Here is a 22,198-nt window from a genome sequence, read left to right as displayed (position 1 = left end):
TAAAAATAATTCAAAAATATTCTTATCTTTATTAAAAATCCTCCCAAAAATACCTCAAGTCACATCTGTTTTATTATAGCTTAATTCTAGGTTGTGTAGCATGTAGCTTTTAAATTATAATTTAAATTTACATATGTTAATTTATTTAAAAACAAATATTAGTTGTGAAAAGCACATAAATTGGTTATATTGATCCAAAATTCGGTCTTGTGTCAATTTGGTGTCAGTCCGGCATCATGTTGGCCATGGGTCCGGAATTGTGGTCGGTTAACAGATTTGTGCTATTCGAGAAAATCGTTTCTATTTATAAGTTCGACTATTTAACTTTTATGATCCACAATAATTAAAATTAAAACAAAAAAATTGGATCATAATTGAACAAGTTCCTCTATTATGTTATTTAATAAAGTATAAAAAAATCTTTGCTTATTAAAATTTAAAAAATTTTATATTTTTTATTTCGAAAATTGGAAAAAATGTTAAATTTTAATTTTGAAAAATTTGAATTTTATTTTAATGTTGGTAATTTAAAAATTTAATTTCATTTATTAAATTCCAAATTTTAAAATTTAATTTTGAAAATTGTTTTTTAAAATTTAATATGTAAATTTAATCTTAAAATTTTGAAATTTAATTTTAAAAATTTGAAAATTAAAATAATTGTATTTTATTTTGAAATTTATTTTTAAAAATTTGAAATTAAGTTCTAAAAATTTTAAATTTAAATTTAAAAATTTGGAAATTTAATTTAAAAATTTGAAATTTAGTTTTGAAAATTTGAAATTTAATTTTTTTAAAAATTTAAAATTAATTTTAAAAATTCAAATTTTGTTTTTAAAATTTTTAAATTTTATTTTCAAAAATTCTTTTTTTTCTTTCTAATTTTTATAAAAACAATGCCAAATTAATTTTGAACGAGCTAAATTTTAATTTCTATAATTAAATAATAAAAATGCAAAGGCAGCTAAACTTATTCCTTCAACTATGGCAGCTATGCATATATAAATTTAAAACTTTTTGATTTCAACTCGTCAATATTTTCATAAAAATTTGCCAAAAAAAAAAAAATCAAATTAAAAATATTTCGTACTCAATAAAATATTTTGTGGACGTCAAAAATTGTTTAAAATTTATTAAAAAAATGTTAAAAAAATTCAAAATTTAATTCAAAATTCAAAAATTGAAGGAAAAATTAAAAAAATTGAAAACTCAAAAAATTCAAAAAATAAAAATTTCAAAAAATTGAAAATTTTAAAAATTTAATTAAAAAAAACTCAATAAAAAATTTAAAAAATTTGATTTAAAAAACGCTTAAATTTGAAATAATTTTGAAAACCTATAAAATTAAGCAGCTGAATTAAATTTGAGTTAAATCCAGGACATGCTGAATAAAAAAAAATAAAAATAAAAAATTGAGCAATGAAATTTAAAACATTTGTGTTTAATTTGCCATAATTTGCCTTTTATCAAATATTTCAGGTTCTATTTTTAAACAATTCCAGGCATGTAAATATTCAAATTGTGTAAATTGCCGCAATTCTGCAGGCTGATAAAGTCAAATGTGATACAAAAATAAGAACTGACATAATAAATTATGGAACTGGAGTGCATGAAGGCTACAGATGATGATAAGAACTCAACACGTGTTACATTAGTACGCAAATGCATGCTGACTTAGATCTACATATTCAAAGGAAGCAAGAGCCCCCAAAGACGCCTTGTCCTCATTGGCTATGTCCCTGATAAGATGCAACATTCTTAAAGCCACGACATACCTTAAGTCGTGCAATTTTCGACCACACACCATTGTATCGGGACACAGCAGCAAGGGAGAAAAGGACTGTAATGTCCCGGCATAAATACAGCAGATGTCCGTCCTAGTTATGCATTTTACTGAGTATAGAAGATATGATTAATATAGTTTTAGATAATGTCATAATAATGATTAAAGTAAGTGACTCAATCTCTATTTATGCTGAGTAAAAAGCATGAATAATCAATTAATAAGGCATAGAAGCATAGAACATGATTAATCAAAGTAATCCTTATAAAACCGAGTCATAATGATGACTTGAAGAATCCCAACGATAACAATACCAACTGTCATCCACGGAATTTCAATTTCTGTTGTGCTGTATGAAGTCCAATTTGATATCTTAACAAGTCGTTCCTTGATGCTGATGAATCTTGCAAATTTGGATTTTTCTAAATCAGCACCAAATTTTTTGACATTTTTATTAAATAATGAAGCATTTTTGGATGTTAAATATTCATAGCTTACTTCCAGTTCCTTCAACTTTTCATCTAGTTCCAAGAATTCAGAACTAATGCATGTGACTTTAATACTTTTGATGACTTCAAGAACGCCTGGTCGATCATTCATGGATGTCTCATTTGTGCAATTATTTTTGTCTAAGCCTAAAGATGTCAACCTGGACAAATTGTCAAAAACTGTTGGACTGATGTGAAAAATCTTGGAATTAAAGATTGCAATGATTTGGATATCCGGCTGATAGTCAAAAAGTCCATCCTCAATTACTTCAATGCTGGATATTTCCAAGTTAAAATATTTCAATTTTGTATAAAGTTTCAAGTCATCCTGATGAATCTCCTTCAATGGACAGTTCCAAATTGAAAATCCAATGAGTTTCGGGAAGAACTGCTCAAGTCCACGTGGGAAATATTCAATATCCTTGAAATGTACATCAAAATATATTTCATCGTTTATTGATTTTCCGGTCATATGAGTTCCTTCAACATGATCAATTACAGCTGATTCTGGTGATGTAATGTCGAGGTCATTTGACACATAACAGCCATAGTTGTCACCAGCAATATTAAAGTTAAAGATGTTATAGTTGCAGTTGATGTATGATGATTCCAATAATTGATAAAATATGCAACTTATGAGACTGGATATAGAAATATTTATTAAATGTCTGTAAGATATTGAACATCCACTCATGATCTACATACCTGATGTATATGAACCTCATTTTTATAAGATTAAGGAGTGAAAATTCTGTCAAATCACGGTAATATACTTATTCTAGGCTTAATATGTTTTCAGTTAAAACTACAAAATATGACTGATAATCGTATCAAGCTTGAAGCTAGAATCATGCTTATGACTAAGAATTAATCTATCTTGACATGACTTATGAGATCAGTGATTATCAATCTTTGTATATGTACATGACATATATCAGCCCTTAATCAATTTTAACGGCACATAATTACTTACTTACTTTGCTGGCCGTAGAGATCAAGAGTGATCCATGGCCTTACTTAGTTGGTTGCTGAAGTTGGCTCTATCGCTGGCTACCGTTTGCCAATTACCAATTCCAAGTGTGACACTATCTCAGCTTCTTTCGATGAGTTCTTTGGCCATCCGCGCGATCTCTTGTCATCTAAAATGCTGGATTTAAATTCCTTTACCAATGGAGCATCCACAGGCCTTCTGATAACGTGTCCAGCCCACCTAAGTCTATTCACTTTAATGTGTCTAACAATATCAGCTTCAATGCATAATCAATACAATTCCTCACTGCTCCTGCTCCGAAAAAGATCACCTTCTTTTTGGTCCAAAGACTGATCTAAGCATAGAATAGCCAGAGGATTTTCTTCAGTCTTGGGCTTGAAAACGAAAATGTTCAAAATTTGTAAAAAAATACCAAAATTTGTATGGATTTTTGCACTTTTTAAAAAATCGGGAAATTTTGAGCAAGGCTGAAAAGGACAGCAGCGTCCCGGCAAAAATACAGCAGATTGCCGCCCTATCTAAGCACTTTTCTCTCAAAAAAGCCTATTGCGTTTTCGTCAGCTGTGGTCATGTTCCATGACTCAACACCATACAGCGCTACAGGGCGGACTCTTCTATACATCGAGCTCCATTCAACCTTGTTCACTTTGATCTGCCTTAAAGTATCAGTCTCTGGTCGGTTAGGTCTCTAGACACTCAACTTACTTACTTCATTGTGTTTCTTAGCGTTTGGTTTAAGGATGGTGGCTTGTTAAGCCAACGCAACCTTGACATAGCCTCATTTGACTCCGCCCCTATGTGGCTTGGATTGACGGTCTCCACCGTGCGAAGATGAGGTTGGTATTTGGTGTGGTTAGGCTAAGTGCAGTACGTGACTGCATATGCTTCGAATAGTCAGTCTTTGAATAGTCAGGAGTTTCCAAGTCCTTAGTCTCTAGTTCTTAGTCCCCAGTTCTAGTCACTGGTTTCAGTCCCTAGTCCTGATTTTTAGTCCCTAGTCGTGGTCCTTAGTCGTCTCTAGTTCCAAGCCCCAGTTCCCCCAATTGAATAAAGACACACATCAATTTTATTATTTAAAAGAATTTATTTTTTCTCATATTTTTCTTCATTTTTTTAACATAAATTTTTTCATCATTTTTTCATGTCGTTTTTAAAAACTATTTTCTAAAACTTTTTATTTTTTGTCTCTTAATAATTATTGAACATATAATTGTTGTACATAAAATGAATAAAGCAGAGCTTAAATTCGTCTCGAATTTTGCATGTCTTTTCCATCCAAAATCCAAGTCGACTTCAAGTTCCGATGAAAAGAAGCCACAAAATTGAACAAATTTTTGTTTGAGGAAATTTAACGGAAAAATTAGGAAAAAAAAATTGCAAATTTTGATAGGAAATCTTCAGGATGTCATTAGGGACACCACATTGTACTATAGACTGAACACTATGAGAATCCAGATGTCCTCCGAATGATTAACATCCAAAACATCAACAATCAAAGCAATTTTTTACATGACACAATTTATATAAAAAAAAACTAAAAAAAAATCATCATCTGTGGCCGGTTTCTTAACTTATCTGGGATATGCTACACTACCTTATCCTACTCTACCTTACCCTACCCTACCCCATCCTAGTTGCTCTAGAATACTTTACCCCATTCTTTTCTAGATTTAATAGGGAAGGAGCAAGGGTCAGACACTCCAAAAGTACAGTACTGTACTTTCCACACAAGTATGGACTTGTTGAATTTATATGAAAGTACAGTAAGTACAGCACTGTACTTTTGGAGTGTCTGACCCTTGGGTAGGAGTAGAAGGATACCCACCAGAGGTTCTCTAAACTATCCTACCCTACTCAACCTACTCCTAATCCTCATCCTCACCCTACCCCACAGCTACTCTAGGCTGCTTTAGCTCATTCTACTCTAAATTCTCTAGTGCTAGAGTACAAGTTACAAGAATTACCCTAAAATAGTCCTACCTACTCAAAGTAATCAAAACAGCAAAGGAAAACATAAGCAGGAAGAAATCAACAGGAATGATCTTCCTAGATGTGGAGAAAGCATTTGACAGAGTCTGGCATAACGGACTCTTGTTTAAAATGATCAAATTAGGGTTTCCACTACCACTTATAAAAACTGTAAGATCTTTCCTAAGTGAAAGAACTTTCTCAGTTTTTATTAAAGGTCAGTTCTCAGAAACCAATGAAATCAAATTCGGAGTACCACAAGGAGCAGTGCTTTCACCAACTCTCTACAACATCTACACATATGATATTGTAAGAGAAACAACCAACAATATCGCACTCTTCGCAGATGATACTGCATTGTATCATTCTGCAGAAAACTCAGCCGATATTGTAACACATCTACAACACACTGGAAGAAAAGTACAACAATACATGAACAAATGGAAAATAAATCTCAACAAACAGAAGACTCAAGCCTTATACATCACAAATAGGTACTCCAGGCAACTTCCAAGAGACAACATCAAATTCCTCAACGAAAACATCAAATGGGAAACCGAAGCTAAATATCTGGGAATGATAATCGACAAGAGAGTGACATTAAAGCAGCATGTAGAATATGTGACCAACAGAGCTCACACTGCACTAAGACTACTTTATCCCCTCATCAGCAGGAACTCACATCTCGACGTTCGAAACAAACTTCTCATCTACAAGCTAGCCGTGAGACCCATCTTCACATACGGCTGTCCAGCATTTGAACGGATGGCAAAAACACATCTACAAAAACTACAAGTACTACAAAACAAATTCTTGAGAATTGTTCTCAACAAAACAAGATATGAAAGGATATCAGATCTACATACTGAAGCAAAAATACCCTCTATTGAGGACTACGTCGGAAAGTTGCAAGCGAATTTCAACACTCGTCTTGCGTCGCGAAACACCGAATAAACCATAACATAAATTAAAGCAAAACAATTTCAAAATTAAATCAAAAACTAAGTGATGAATGCGATAAGCCAGAATCCTTTAAAAATTTAAATAAAAATAAAATTTATCCAAACTTTGTACATAATTAAGTTAAAAATTTAATGAATAAAAAGTTTATTTAAAAAAAAAAAAAAAGTCCTACCTACCAGAGACACCATACCCTATCCCTATCCCTATCATAGCTGCATTTGGGTTTCCTAACCCATCTTTTCCTAGGTACACATCTGAGGTTGGACTAGGAAGGTTACTTAATGATAGACTTCCCCACCTGGATAGGGAGTAAGAGGAAGGATAGGGTATCCCAGATAGGGAAGGGTATAGTATCCCGGATAGTGAATTGTAGAGCATCCTAGATTGGGAAGAGGTAGTCTAAGGTATCTCAGGTAAGGTACGGTATCTCGTGTAGTGAAGGGTAGGCTATACCGGGTAAGGAAGGGTATTCCAGATGGAGAATGATATGGTATCACTTTGAGGGATGGTTAGGGTTTCCCATATAACTGAAGGTATGATAAAATGGATATAGTAGTGTAAAGTATCCTGAGGATGGAGTAACAGAGTATCCCATCCTTGGTAGTGAATGGTTGGGTATCTCTGGTAGGGAAGGTTAGGGTATCCCGAGTATGGTAGGATAAAATATTCCGGGTAGGGATAGTTGTGGTATTCTGGGTAGGAAAGGGTAGTATACTTAGCAAGGGAAAAGTACAGTATCTAGGGTAGTGTAGGATATCCTAGGGTAGGGTAAAGTAGAGTATCCCAGATAAGGTAGCATAGACTATCCCAAATAAGTTAAGAAACCGTTTCCACTGATCACAAAAAGTAATTAAATCACTTCCCATCCATCATCAACTTTCACGAATCATCATCAACTTGCTTAAAGCCTTGAGCCTTTAAATCCTCTCGATTCTTTTCCAATTCCTCAATTTCCTTCTCAATCTCAAAACGTCTCGTTATTTTCTCTAATTGATCCTTTTGTGGCTTAACAATTTCACCACTCTTTATCTTCTCATCCAGCAGTTCCAATTCCCTAAGACGTCGCCGTAATCTCTTTAATCTCTTCGATAGCTCAACAACATCATCGCGTATTTTTAATGAATTTTGCATTGTGTCATTTAAATCATCAATTTTAGTTACATCCTCAACTTTTGTCATAACACGAATCGGTGCTGGTTGTGACTTTGTTGCTGTGACTGTTGCTGATGGCTCTTTTTTAACTGTCGCTGTATTATTGCGTTGTTGTTGTTGTTGTGGCTGTTTTGTTGATGACTTTGATGTGTCGGGATGCCAACCAGGTGGAAATGGATTTGCTTGTGCTACTCGTTTGCCTTTTGGCGTGTATAGTGGAACTTCCTCTACAAAAAAAATAAGGAAATAAATTTTATTATTGACAAAAAATGATGAAAAAAAGTTTGAAAATTTACCTTGTGGAACAAAGCCGGGACGTACGCGACGTGCTTTACGCCATGAACCGTCTGATCGTCGAGTTGCTGGAATTTCATATTGTTGAGATGGATTTTCATTTTTCAGACTTTGCATGACTCTTTTTTTTTGATGGATTTTTTTTGTGTTAAAATAAAAAAATGTTTTTTTTTTTTTGCTAGAATTCTCAACTTGAATTGGTTGTGGACGATGTATTCGGCACTTGGTGATGAAGTTTGGTTTTGGCGGGATTGTTTAAATTGTGAATTGAGTTTGAATGTTGACTGTTGGAGGTGATTTGATGTGATGAAGTTTTTTTGAGTGGTTTTTATGAATTAATTTTGAATTTTAATTAAACTTTTTTGATTGATTTTTGACACTTTTCAGAAATTTTGGAAACTTTTTAGTTTCTAAATTTTTATAAAAACTTTAATTTTTAAATTATTTTAAAACTTTCAATTTAATTTAAATTTTAAAAAATTTTTAATTTTTAAAAAGTTTTAAATTTTGATTTTTTATTTTTAAATTTTTAAAAAGTTTTAAATTTTTTTTTTGATGAATTGATAAATTTTTATGAAGTTTGAAATCTCTTTTGAATAGTTAAATCTTAAAAATATCTGAATCTTAATTTATTTATAAATTTTTTAATTAATTGAAATATTTTTTATACCTCAAATTTTTATGAGTTTTTTTTTGTTGAATTTTTAAAATTTTAATTATTAAATTTAAAAAAATTGTAATTTTAGAATTTAAAAAAATTTAATTTTATTAAATTTTAAATTATTTTTGAGTTTTAAAATTTTAGATTTTTTTTTCCAAATTTTTTTTTCAAATTTTTTTTTTTTGAAAAATTTGATGAATTTTTTTAAATTTGTTTTGTAAATTTCAATGTCTTTTTTATGAAATTTTAATGAATTTTTCGTTATTATTTAATACAATTTGATTAAATTTTTTAAGAATTATTGGAATTTTTTGATACTTTTAATTAATTTTGACTAAATTTTCTGAGTTTTACAATTTTTTGAATTATTATTTTTAACTTTAAGTCTTAAAGAATTCTTGATAAGCTTCAATTGAGTTTCAGATTTACTTTGAATACTGTTCATTGGATATTAAACAGTTTATATACAAAAAATTTAGAATCTCAATTGCAGTAATTTTAAATATAAAACTTTATTTATGTTATTAATTTCAATTAGTTTAATTAAATCTACCTGAAAATGTATTCACAAATTTTCTAATACTACCTGCTGATCAATATGTTAAATTTTCTGTTAAACAGATTTTAATTATTGTCAGATTTAAATTAAAATTTAAAATTGTCAAATATTTAAAAAAAAATCAAATTTGCGTGGATTTTCCAATAAACTTCAAATAAAATTCTAGATAACCAATTATAGATACCGGCATGACCTATTTGATCAGCAGGCCGATAATCACTTTTGAATGGAAACATTCAAGTTGTATCCAATATGACTCTTGCATGATGTCAGATTCAGATTCAATTCAAGTTCTGCACCATTTCAAAGTCATGTGAGCGTGACTCTGACTTGATGACAAATTTGATTTAAATCCATAGTCAATGTCAAAATTTACAAATTTTATTTCCCATAAGATTCCTTCATTGGTGATTTAACATAAAAAACAGCACACATTCTCGAATGTGGCTTATCAGCAGGCTTAAGGATCGTCAAACAAACTTTAAAAAATCCTTCAGGATTTAAAAATGATTTTCGATTTTCAGTTTCATCAATTGTTACATTCCTAACATCATCACTGCCAAAATATGGACATTTATTGATGTGACTTCCAATAGATCCTTCTATGCTTGCTATAAAGTTCTTAAACATCGGTTGTGCCTTAATATTATCAAGAATTGAGCAAATTTCAAGCGTTTTTTTCATTATTTCCCGATAAATATTTCCGTACCTGAACATTATATTAATTTTGAGATAAATTGGTCGATTTAATGGACAAATTAGAGTATATCCAATATTTAAACCAGCAAAATTCTTTGCGTATGCCTTAACGAATTTCAAAATTTTCACATTTATCGCCGATGACACCAAGTAAACTTCCCCCTGACAATAACTTAATGTTATCCGTGGATTAAAGTTATAAACAAAATTGACACGTTGTGTTGTGGCTTGTTTATTTCATCATTTTCTTGCTAAATTGAATCATTTTCAGTTCATATTTGGTGTGGAAAGGAAGTAAATACGCAGTTATTGTGTGTGGTTTAATTAATTCTGAAGATTTTGATATTTTTAGGCAAATTATTATTAAAATGGGAGCAGAAATAAAAGTTAAGTGTATCTACTATGACTATACATATTTTGGCAACAAAAAAGTATATGAATGTCGATTTCGTGTTCAAAAAATTCCTGAAAATACAACAATAATACCCGATGGAAAACATGAGTCTGCTAGAGGAAATGAACATGTTGACAGTGTCAAATTTGGTAATTGCAACCTTACAAAAGTACCGCAAGGATTAACAAGAATTTTTCCGAATTTAAAAGTGTTATTCATTTGGACATCAGGACTAAAAACCATAACTAAAACTGACTTGGCTGAGTACAAAAATCTTGAAAGGATTTATATCACCTGTAACGAAATTAAGTTCCTGCCAGGTGACCTGTTTGAAGGATTTAAGAACCTGGAAGCTTTTGAGTTTAGTTTAAACAAATTAGAACTTATCGAATCAAACATTTTAGACGGACTTGATACGATTAAACATGTGGATTTCAGGTGGAATCCAAATTATACAAAATGTTATTCACAATTTAGTGATTGGAATCCAAATGCGACACTTGAAGAAGTTAAGGACGATCTTATGGTGAAATTTTGTAAAGAATTCCCCAAAACTACCAAAGACTTATTCAAGATTAAGGAGGAAAACAAGGTTTTGAAGGACAAAAATGATGAACTTAATGCAGAGGTTAAGAATCTTAAGGATGAAGTTGATGACGTCAATGCTGAAAATCGCAAATTCAAAAACTTCCTAACTGATGAAACCTTCAAGGACTTCCAGATCCAAATTGGCGACTGTAAATTCGCAGTCCACAAGTTCCTGATTGCTGCACGATGTCCAACTCTGGCTGAGATTCTTAAAAACAACCCTGGACTTGAAAATCTAAAATTGGTCGACATTCCAGTCGGCATTTTTGAGGTAATTTTGAAATATTTCTATACTGATGAACTTCCAGGTGTCGATGGGATGAACGTTTTGCATCTTTTTGCTGCTGCTAAGAAGCTAAAGATTGAGGAATTGATGAAATATGCAGCAGATAAGCTGATCAAGATGATTAATAAGAACAATGCAATGGATATCCTGATTATCAGCAAAAACTATGAGTATGATGAATTAAGGATGAAGGCATTCGATGAAATCAAGAAAAACTATCCAAAAGTTGAATTTAAGGACGAATGGATAGCAGATACAGACAAGCTGATCAAGATTATTGAATTAATTAAGCAAAAAGAGGAAGCTGACCGAAAAATGGAAGAGGAAATCAAGAAATTGGCGATGTAAAAAGTTATGCTGATTTTATTTGTATTGAGTTGTGCTGTCTGTCGACAGTCCTGTACCAAAATATTGTAATAATCCCAATAAATTGTTCACATTCTGCTGTATTCGCATTAATATGTCATCACTGTACATCTTTATCTACATCACTAAGGCAACAGACATCACTTTGTTCCCGATTTTCCCAATTTTAAAATATTTTCCAACATTTTTTCCAGCTTTTCATCCAAAATATCTTCAAACTTTTTCATTAGACGCTTCTCAATTCCTTTAATTTTATCATCGAAATTCATCGATATTTTATGTCGTGTACTGGCAAGTTCCTGCTCAATTTTATCAAATTTATTAAAATTCTCATTCTTAAATTCCATAAAATGTCCTTCAAGTGCTTCCAGCTTATCACCAGAATTGTCAAATCTCAATCCATCCAATGCAATCTTGACCTCATTTTGGGAAGTTTTAAGCTTAATTAAGGTCGACTTGAATTCATTTTGTGATGCTTTGATATTACTGACGGATGCCTCAATGTCACTCATACTTCCTCTCATTTCATCTTGTGATAATTCAGTCTTGGACCTAAACTCAATAAATTGTGTCGTTAAGCTGTCAAGTGAGTCACTTCTGGCATGTGCTGCTTGAATCTCATTGATTTTGGTGTCAATTTGGATTAATGATCTATTTTGGCATGTCATGAGGTCATTGACCTTCCCATCAATTCCGTTAATCGATGTAGTCATGCTGTCTTTAAGCTGATCTTGAACATCCTTAATTTTAGACTCTAAATTACTCATAGATAGCTTCAGTTCATTGCATGCTGTATGTATATCAGATTGTGAGCTTTTAAGCACATTGAGTGAGCTTTCAAGCTTATCATTTGAGGATATGATGGATATAAATGATTCATTGGTGCCACATTGTGATGATTCAAGTTGATTAAGCTTAGCAGTCAGTTCCGTGATGGATTCTTCAACTGTTGAAGTTACAGCTGGTTTAGGTTGCATTACTGGATATACAGTTGTAGTCGCTGTTGCTGTGGCAGTTTTAATAACATCAAGTCGTTCCTTAAAACCTTCAAAATTTGAAAATTTTGAATTTTTAATGCTTTTTTCAGTGCTTTCTAAGTTTGCGGACGAAATTGAAGCTTTCGACTCGATTTCAAGTTTTTTGAGCAATTGGTCAAGTTGATTAAATTCTGGATCAATGCACTGCTGCTTAATCTTCTTAATAAGACCTAAAACATCATCATGTGAGCCACTAACATCCTGTTTAATGCAATTGACTGAATCAAGCCATAAATAATTTAAATTATTTAATTTATCAAATACATTCGAGTCAATATGAATGATTTTTGGTTCCTTAAATGCAATAAATTCAATTTTTAAATTAAAATCAAAAAGTCCAGCCTCAATTATTTCAATATTATTTGATTTTAAATAAATATAAAATAAATCCTTAAATGGCATCAAATCAGTCTGACGAATATCCATTAAATTACAGTTCCACATCAAAATTGCTTGTAATTTTGTAAAGTACAGTTCCAGTCCTTTTGGAAAATATTTTATTATTTTACCATCGACATGAAAAGCATTAACATTATTATTGGATTTTGATGCTTTATGTTGTCCATAAATTGATTTAATTTGACTTGATTGTTGTGTTATTATGTTGGGATTATTAGCGACATAACAGTAATAAATGGGACCTAAGGCTGTATAAGTTCCATCACTGTAATTACACTCAATGTCAGTCAATGATGACGAATAATTGAGCTTAATGATAAGACAAATGGCGATGCTTAAATTAAAATTTTGACAATTTTGCATTTAATTATTCATAAAAAATTGTGATTTTGGACTTACTAGGCAATTTTAGACATTTATAGCTCCACTAACTATGTCCAATAAATATTAAAATATTTTAATTCCTTAATAGCTTCGAACTAAAATTTAAAATGAACTGATTGACTCAATCTGTTGTGATTAATTCTCTCATTTTATGCTCTATTTTTACTCAAAAAATAATGTTGGAAGTCCTCGTGTTATTGAGTGACTAAAGCGCATTTTTGTCCCACCGATCAGTATTTGGTCAGCAATAAGCCAGGCTGAGATACTGCGCAGAACCGAGGTATCCATACACATACCAAGTTTCTCAGTCTAGGCAATAAGTATCCAATTAGTCAAGGTGGCTCAGTGACGGACAGGTTTAGTACTTATTGACTTATTACATGGGGACCATTAAGTCCATGTGCTAATTGAGGAGCCATTAGCCAGACTCTGAAATAATTTATGAAGAAATTTAAAGCATTTTTTACAATAACCATCCATAGCAGCTGTATGAAAATTCACGCCGATGACACCAAGTAATCTTCCCCCTGACAATAACTTAATGTTATCCGTGAATTAAATCATATTCACACCAAATATTTAAATTTCCTGCTTCAGACTTACAGAATTGACAAATAGTTCCAATAGTGGAAAGTCGGTGCCTAAAAATATCAATCCAACAGTGAGAACCGCATCTTGATTGGTACTTCCAGTGCCGAGAAATCGACAAAAAAACACTTTCTGTTATTTAGTTAGTTAATCAGCACGATATTTCTGTTCAAACTCAATACTAAGACTTTGGGTCTTTTGCATCTGGTAGGGAATGGACATGGCAAGAACTGTATTGATTTTGGAGCCATAAGATGCTTCCAGTGAGGCACAAGATGTAAAAAACTGTCAATTTTTGAGACAAATCATAGCCGATTATTGCAAAATATATTTTATTTTTGTAAGGGAAGTGACCTGGATCTTACTGGATCTTGTTTTGTGGATCGGGAAGTGACCTGGATCCTACTGGATCTTGTTTTGTGGATCGGGAAGTGACCTGGATCCTACTGGATCTTGTTTTGTGGGTCTGGAAGTGACCTGGATCCTACTGGATCTTTATTGGATCTGCGTATGGTGTGAATATTCCCATGAAGCGTGATCAGCTTCATTACTAGTTGTACAATAACTTAATGTTATCCGTGGATTAAAGTTATAAATAAAATTGACACGTTGTGTTGTGGCTTGCCTTATTTCATCATTTACTTGCTAAATTTGATTCATTTTCAGTTGATATTTGCTGTGGAAAGGAAGTAAATACGCAGTTATTGTGTGTGATTTAGTTAACTAAGAAAATTTTGATATTTTTAGGCAAATTCTTATTAAAATGGAAGCAGAAATAAAAGTTGAGTGTACCTACTATGACTATACATATCCTGGCAATAAAAAAGTATATCAATGTCTTTTTGATAAGCAAACAATTCCTGAAAATACAACAATAATACCTGATGGAACACATAAGTCTGCTAGAGGAAATGAACATGTTGACAGTGTCGAATTTAGTAATTGCAAGCTTACAAAAGTACCGCAAGGATTAACAAGAATTTTTCCAAATTTGAAAGCTTTAAACATTTGGAAATCAGGACTAAAAACCATAACCAAATCTGATTTGGCTGAGTACAAAAATCTTGAAAGGATTTACATCCACTTTAACAAAGTTAAGTTTCTGCCAGGTGACTTGTTTGAGGGATTTAAGAACCTAGAAGCTATTGGGTTTAATAACAACGAATTAGAAGTCATCGAACCAAACATTTTAGACGGACTTGATAAGCTTAAACATGTGAATTTCAGCTGTAATCCAAATTATACAAAATATTATTCACAATTTAAAGATTGTAGTCCAAATGCGACACTTGAGGAAGTAAAACACGAGCTTATTCTGAAGGAAAATAAGAATTTGAAGGGCAAAAATAATGAACTTAATGCAGAGGTTAAGAACCTTAAGGAAGAAGTTGATGACGTCAATGTTAAGGTTAGAAACTTAGAAGGTCAAGTTGATGACGTCAATGCACAAAATCATAAGTTGCAGGCCGAAAATCGCAAATTCAAGAAGTTCCTAACTGATGAAACCTTCAAGGACTTCCAGATCCAAATTGGTGACCACAACTTCCCCGTCCACAAGTTCCTGATTGCAGCACGAAGTCCAACTCTGGCTGAGATTCTTAAAAACAACCCTGGACTTGAAAACCTTAAATTAATCGACATTCCAGTCGGCATTTTTGAGGTAATTTTGAAATATTTCTATACTGATGAACTTCCAGGTGTCGATGGGATGAACGTTTTGCATCTTTTTGCTACTGCTGGGAAGCTAAAGATTGTGGAATTAAAGGAATATGCAGCAACAAAGATTATTCAATCTTTAGATTCCAAAAATCCACACGAAGTCCTTAAATTGAGCAACAAATACAATCACGATGAGATGAGATATCAAGCATATGAAGCTCTAAAGAAGAAATATCCAGATGTAAATTTTCAACCTGATTTGGCTGTCGATAATGATAAGCTTGATGCTTTAATGTCCCAAATTAAACGCAAGGAAGAAGCTGACAGGGAAATGGAAGAAATGTTCAATAATTAATCAAATTTGAGGTTAAATAACGTAGTAATCTTTGTAAAGATTGTAGATTAATAAAAATTGAGGCTTGGGACAATAAAACAGCTGTTTTCATTAATTAAGCATATTTATTGACGATCACGATTCCAGTGCCTCCAACGCTATGCCTTGTCTAAGAACTCACTAATCAAACTCAACTCCAAAATCCTCTTATTTGTCTGTCTGTCCAACAAAAAAAATTCCATCAACATATCCACACCCTCAATTGACAATTCCATCTCAACTTGAAATTTTCGAGGGGCTGCACACTTGTCACAACAATCTCATTTGTTTTTAGTTTGTGAAATAAAAATTTTTTGAGATTTTTTACATAAAAAATAATTAAATAAACTAATTTATAAGAATTTAAATTGGACAATTGTGTCATTAATGTTGTGTAAATTGAGACAAAGCAGTTGATAATTAAGAAGGCTTGAAATTCAAGCTGAAAATTAGAAATTTGAAGAAAAATTCACAAAAAAGTTGAAATTTTAGAATAAAAAATTAAAATAATTTAAATTTGGATAAAAATTGTTGAAATTTGTTGGAAGTTTGATAAGAAACTGGAAGAACTTGATTGATGACAAATTTGTGGACTTAACAGACTTGATCCAGTGAAGATTAGGAAGCAGACATTCGAGAATTATCGATTTAATCAGAATTTTGCCAACAAAGGTATGTAAGAGTTGGGGATATTTAGGGTTTGGGGATGAAATGAAGGTCTGGGTTAGCTGTGTTGTAGATGAGCGGACTTGTAGTTTGTCATACAGTCTTGGAGTCCATTCTGAAGCCTTGTAGACCATCCTATTGTCTTGAATTCAGTCCTGAAGCCTTGAAGACTGTCGTGTAGTTTTGTTGTCAGTCCTGTCATCTTGTAGACCATCTTGTAGACCGTCCTGGAGTCTTGTAGTCAGTTGTGCAGTGTTTTAGACAGTCCTGTACTCTCGTGGAGAGTCTCCCAGCTTTTTAGGCAGTCCTGTGGAGTTATAGTCAGTCTTGTTTCCTTGTAGACAGTTCTTTAGCCTTGTAGATAGTCATGTAGCCTTGCAGTCAGGCTTATAGCCTTGTATTAAGTCCTACAGTCTTGTAGTCAGTCCTGTAGCTTTTTAGTTAGTCTTGTTGCCTTGTAGACAGTTATTTAGCCTTTTTATCAGTCTTATTGCCTCAAATTTAGTCCTATATCCTTGTAGACTGTCCTGTAGCCTTGCAGACAGTCCTGTTGTCTTGTAGACCATGCTGTAGCCTTGTAGACAGTCCTGTAGCTTTGTTGACCGCTCTACAGTCTTGTCCTCAGTTCTGCAGCCTTGTAGACAGTCCTCTAGGCATGTAGTCAGTCTTGAAGCCTTCTAGTTAGCCATGTAGCCTTGTAGCTCATCCAAACCTGCAGTTTCTTGCAATTTTTAACAAACCCCATTCATATCAGTCTCTGCATTAGTCCCTGACCCCCTATTTAACCCACTTAAAATCAATTCACCCTTCAACCTACAATAATCAATCTAACAATCTCTCAATCTCCATTTTCAGCCCAACAAACCCCACAACATGTCCAACGTAATCATCCAAAAAATCAATCTATACGATTTAGAGCTTCAAGGGAACTCATCAAGTGACGAGGAAGAGGAAAATATTGCAAAAAATCAACAAAAACAGCCATCAGTTGCTGCATATTTGACTAAAAAGTCACCAAAACAACAGAATACAGAAAATGGAGGTGATAAGCTGATTGAGTGTGAAATTAGTGACAATTTGGATGCGGCTAGAGCTGTAAAGAGTCCAGAAATTGTAAAAAATAGTAGGAAGCCACAAAAGACAGCAAATTCAAGTCAGACAGCAACAAATGGTCATAAATCAACTCAAAATGACTCAAACAAGTCCAGCAACTCAACAGATACAGCTACAGAGTCAGCACAACATGAAAATCCATCAACAGATCCACAAACATCCTCAGAACTCAATCCACAAATTGTAATTAAGGAAGAAGTCGTCGAAATTGACGACAATCCAGTCATTCAGCAAACATGGCAGGATCTCGACCAGCATACATTCATAAAACAGGAAAATGAGCTTATGGTGCCGCCCGACAGCTTAGATGGCGAGAATATCATGGAAGATGAAATTGAGGAACAGGATTTGAGGACATTTGCATCACAAAATCAACATCCTGAGGATGTCCAGTTGACAGCCTCACAAGATCCAGAGGAAGTAGCTGAAGATTCAGAACTGTTCAAACCAAACGGAGAATTAGGCATGCTTGACGATAAATTTGGATTTTTCTATAAAGGAAGTGAAAATTCCCATAAAACAATTGATCAGCATGATGAGGACATAATGACAAGTCAGGACATTCCAGTTGATTTTGATGATAATTTAATGGAATTTGAGGGAAATCCAGCAAAACGGATGAGAATTGATGCTGCAGAAAATGTGACAAAAAGTCAGGAAGTCCATCAAAATGTCACTAAAGTCTATACACATACAATTGTTAAGTCACTGCCTAAGGACATAATTGTTAGACGTACAAGTGGACGTCAAGTTGCATGCAAGTCAACCAGTTCTGTTGCTACTCAATTGACATCACCAGATAAGCCAGCAGATGCTGAAAATCTAGCAACAAGTAAGAAAGTCATCGCAAAAATCGGCGAAAATTTGACAAAAATTGGCGAAACTTTTGTTAAATTTGGTAAAAATGTCGATAAAAATTCAAATAATTCAGAACGGTTACTGCCAACATTGAGTGATGAATACATAGTGACATCAATAAAGGAGGAACCTGTCGATGATGACCAAATGGACCAAGATTACACAGAAGAATTCATAGTGACTGAAAATGAGCCTGAAAAGCTGGTCACAAATTCAGAATTAGCCAAAAGTTTCACCAAAAATATCGGAATTGTCAATAAATTTGGTGAAATGTCGAGTCAAATTGTTGGCAATATTATCGGCCGGAGAGGTGAAGCTGCTCAAAATGCTGCCAAATTGGGTCAAAATGCAGTTAAAATTGGCGTAAGTCCCAAAAAATTCGGTCTAGATCCATCAAAAGTCGGTGGAAATTTCGTCAAAGTTGGTCAGTCTTTAAAAATCGGCCAACCCTCAACAGGCAGTCCAATAGCTTCAAGAGCCAGTCTAGCAGCATCAAAAGGCAGTCCAGCATCCACAAGAGTCACCCCAGCACCCTCAAAAGTCATAATATCCACAAAAGTAATTCAAAACCCAGCAAAAATCCCTCAAACATCATCAGCCACGCCCCAGAGATTATCAATGCCATCAACAAGCTACTTCATGCCAAAGCAGTTCCTAGACATGCAAATTAAGGAGGAAAAGCTCGATGACGATGGAACAGCAGTTGAATCCACAGCTCTAGACACATCTCAAGATCCATCCGACCCTGCAAACTTCCTAGAAACAAGAATCAAGGAAGAAGATCCCGACGAGTACTTTACATCAGCCTACAACCAAAACATAACCTCAAAACCACTAAATTCGACAGTAACAAGCACAAATGAGACAATTGTGTCCACAAAAATTGTGACTTTGCCTGCTTCAAACTTACTAAAATCCCGTAAAATTATCGTCATTAAAAAGCCAATGACACCAGGTACTAAACAACTTTCAGGACATTCCATCCAAAGAGCCTTAAAATCTCAAATGAGATCATCACCCGGCAGTTCCAATACGCCTGTAAATAATGTTGAAAGCACCAGATATATCATAAAGACAGTCGCAATGCCAAACAAGACGATAAAAATTGAAAATAATCCAAAATCATCACTACAAATATCCAGCGTATCCAGTGCCGTCAATCAAGGTCCATCGACAAGCTTCAAAACAATCACGTACCCAAAGTCCGACACAAATTCAACTGTCGTTAAGCAATCGGATGCAATTTATCGATGCCATAAATGTCACTTGCTGTTTTCGTCCCACAGCGAGTACACTGAGCATCTTAGTGAGCATAGAATCCCACAAGGTATCGTATTCAATGAGAAACGTGTGATTAAGCTTGAGGAACTCCAAAAAATGAATGCATATCAATGTGCTCAATGTTCAGCTGGATTTCCGACACTTGAGAAGCTCTCAGCACATGAAAATCGCCATAAAACTGAATTTGCATGTAAATATTGCGGCAAGACATTCTTACAGATGTACAGGTACAAGGAGCACCTGTTACAGCATGAAAAAAAGAAGGAAAAATACCTCGAATGCAGTCACTGTGACAAGAAGTTCCTCAAACAAATTCGACTTGATGAGCATGTGATGGCTGCACATGCCATTAAGGATGCCTACATATGTGCTTATTGTGACTCAAAATATGCAACAAATGCAATGCTTCAAGAGCATCAACGTACAGCACATACGAAGAAGACAGCCATGAAGTGCGGACTATGCAACTACGAGACATACGTCAAGCAGAACTTTGAGAAGCATGCCAGCATGCACATGCGGTATGTTGAAAAATTAAATTCAAATCAGTTCTTTAAATGCGATCAATGTCCGCAATCGTTCAGGGAGAAAGGTGTACTTGAGATGCATAAGCAGCACATGCACAGTTGAAATTTTGTTGCTTTTTTTAATAATTTAAAATAAAAAAAAATTTAAAATAATTCCAAAAAATTTTGACTTTTATTGCCTAAAAAACCTCACTAAGTCATTAAGCAGCCTTAAGGTCAAGAAGTAAAAAAGCTCAACAATCGACAGCACAGAAATGCCAGCAAAAAGTCCCCAAATTCCACTCAAATATGAAAAAAAGTCAACAAGTCGTAGCTGCTGTGATCGAATTATTGCATAATATTCGCTGTCCTTCCAGTTGATGGTCACATGGACATGCTCCTCGTCTATCTTCTTCTTGAATCTACTTTGGTATATTGTGTATGAATATTTGACATAGTTGCATTGTGGGAGGCAATTGCAGACATCATTGGTGGGTAGTAGATGATCGTATGCTGTCAGGTTCTGCAGCTGATTCAGCATGTTCTTGATGCAGTAGATGTGTCTGTAGTATTCACAGACTGTCATTGTAGAGTTTCTGATGAAATTGTAAGGAACGCAGCCACACTTGTCATAAACTGGATGAGAAATGGACATGAATTAAGGGATTTGGTTCCTGAGTAGCACTAGACTCAGACTAAGACTCAGACTAAGACTCAGACTAAGACTCAGACTAAGACTCAGACTAAGACTCAGACTAAGACTCAGACTAAGACTCAGACTCAGACTAAGACTCAGACTAAGACTCAGACTAAGACTCAGACTAAGACTCAGACTAAGACTCAGACTAAGACTCAGACTAAGACTCAGACTAAGACTCAGACTAAGACTCAGACTAAGACTCAGACTAAGACTCAGACTAAGACTCAGACTAAGACTCAGACTAAGACTCAGACTAAGACTCAGACTAAGACTCAGACTAAGACTCAGACTAAGCATTCGGAACTTGAGTCCAAAATTCAGCACAATTCAGGATTGAGGAACTCACCAACAAATGAAGCACATTCAAGCTCACAATTGCCCTGCGTGTAGATTTTAAAATATTTCAGCTTCCTTTCGTCGTCAAAATAACAATTTCTAACTTCTAGTGCAATTCCTCTAAGATTTTCATCAAATTTCACAATCTCTGGTGTCACTAGAATGTCATATGATGATGCTCTGGTCGATGACACCTGTTGATGCCTGATTGGGAGTTCATATGGTGAATGAATGATGATTGTTTCACGTTCGAAGCATCTTTGGTCACTGAAATTAGAGATGGAAGTGGAATTGGCAAGATTAGACTAGACTTGAGCCACAGTCGAGCTACAGTCGAGCTACACTCAAGCTACAGTCGAGCTACACTCAAGCTACAGTCGAGCTACACTCAAGCTACAGTCGAGCTAGACTCAAGCTACAGTCGAGCTAGACTCGAGCTACAGTCGAGCTAGACTCAAGCTACAGTCGAGCTAGACTCAAGCTACAGTCGAGCTACACTCAAGCTACAGTCGAGCTGTAGTCGAGCTACACTCAAGCTACAGTCGAGCTTGACTCGAACTACAGTCGAGCTTGACTCGAACTACAGTCGAGCTACACTCGAGCTACAGTCGAGCTAGACTCGAGCTACAGTCGAGCTACTATCGAGCTAGGCTCGACTTAACTCTATTACTTACAGAGTTCGATTAATGAACTTATACTTGACATCTACTTCAAAATTGAGACCCTTCTTCCTGCCAATCGTTGTTTTCCATGGAAAGTCCGTAGATTTACTCACATTGTATGTGTAGTTGAAATCTCCAGAAACCCTGAAAATTGATTCCTGTCAAATTATTAAGCATAAAGTTCCAATAAACTCACAAATCCTCATTCAACAGCTCAGACTGCTCAATTAGGTTAAACGTATATCCAAGAAGTGTCGATGTCAATATCTCAGCAAATGGCGGGTCCACATTGCCATTCCATGTTGCATTCCTGGTCTCAAACCATTTAGGCTGCCTTTCTGTAAAATATCTAATGACATTGACGATGTCCGTCGGATTTTTAAATGGAATTGGAACTAATGAGTTGTAATCCAATCGTCTCAAGTATCTAGAACATATTATACT

At 34.1% G+C, this 22,198-nt stretch overlaps 4 protein-coding genes across 5 annotated transcripts; 2 read left to right on the top strand and 2 right to left on the bottom strand.

The window, feature by feature from the left end:
* Nucleotides 1-6,592: 6,592 nt before the first annotated feature.
* On the bottom strand, nucleotides 6,593-7,832 carry Pym (partner of Y14 and mago). The gene is made up of 2 exons (XM_070640861.1): nucleotides 7,642-7,832; nucleotides 6,593-7,572 (listed from the first exon to the last, which is right to left on the bottom strand). Exons 1-2 carry the CDS (start codon nucleotides 7,754-7,756, stop codon nucleotides 7,073-7,075), a joined length of 615 nt encoding a protein of 204 aa, XP_070496962.1. The 5' UTR covers nucleotides 7,757-7,832; the 3' UTR covers nucleotides 6,593-7,072.
* A 3,330-nt stretch (nucleotides 7,833-11,162) lies between these two features.
* Nucleotides 11,163-13,157, bottom strand: LOC139087480 (putative leucine-rich repeat-containing protein DDB_G0290503). 2 transcript variants are annotated; one of them, XM_070636339.1, is made up of 2 exons: nucleotides 13,028-13,157; nucleotides 11,163-12,962 (listed from the first exon to the last, which is right to left on the bottom strand). In XM_070636339.1, the coding sequence occupies exons 1-2, from the start codon at nucleotides 13,042-13,044 to the stop codon at nucleotides 11,333-11,335; spliced, it is 1,647 nt and encodes a 548-aa protein (XP_070492440.1). In that variant the 5' UTR covers nucleotides 13,045-13,157; the 3' UTR covers nucleotides 11,163-11,332. The 2 variants fall into 2 exon arrangements, with proteins under 2 accessions (XP_070492440.1, XP_070492514.1); XM_070636413.1 differs by having other exon boundaries at nucleotides 11,163-12,937.
* Nucleotides 13,158-14,262: 1,105 nt separating this feature from the next.
* Nucleotides 14,263-15,692, top strand: LOC139090587 (inhibitor of Bruton tyrosine kinase-like). Its single transcript, XM_070640388.1, has 2 exons — nucleotides 14,263-14,289; nucleotides 14,348-15,692. Exon 2 carries the CDS (start codon nucleotides 14,364-14,366, stop codon nucleotides 15,612-15,614), a length of 1,251 nt encoding a protein of 416 aa, XP_070496489.1. The 5' UTR covers nucleotides 14,263-14,289; nucleotides 14,348-14,363; the 3' UTR covers nucleotides 15,615-15,692.
* Nucleotides 15,693-15,927: 235 nt separating this feature from the next.
* LOC139091212 (uncharacterized) lies at nucleotides 15,928-20,211 on the top strand. The gene is made up of 2 exons (XM_070641202.1): nucleotides 15,928-16,304; nucleotides 17,154-20,211. The coding sequence occupies exon 2, from the start codon at nucleotides 17,172-17,174 to the stop codon at nucleotides 20,178-20,180; it is 3,009 nt and encodes a 1,002-aa protein (XP_070497303.1). The 5' UTR covers nucleotides 15,928-16,304; nucleotides 17,154-17,171; the 3' UTR covers nucleotides 20,181-20,211.
* The last annotated feature ends 1,987 nt before the right edge of the window (nucleotides 20,212-22,198 follow it).

The sequence above is a fragment of the Chironomus tepperi genome, unplaced genomic scaffold (assembly GCF_022539635.2).
Source record: "Chironomus tepperi strain 1889 unplaced genomic scaffold, CSIRO-AGI_Ctep_v1 contig_7, whole genome shotgun sequence".
NCBI lineage: Eukaryota > Metazoa > Arthropoda > Insecta > Diptera > Chironomidae > Chironomus > Chironomus tepperi.
The sequence above is the reverse complement of the archived record's forward strand: the minus strand, read 5'-3'. Positions and strand labels throughout refer to the sequence as shown.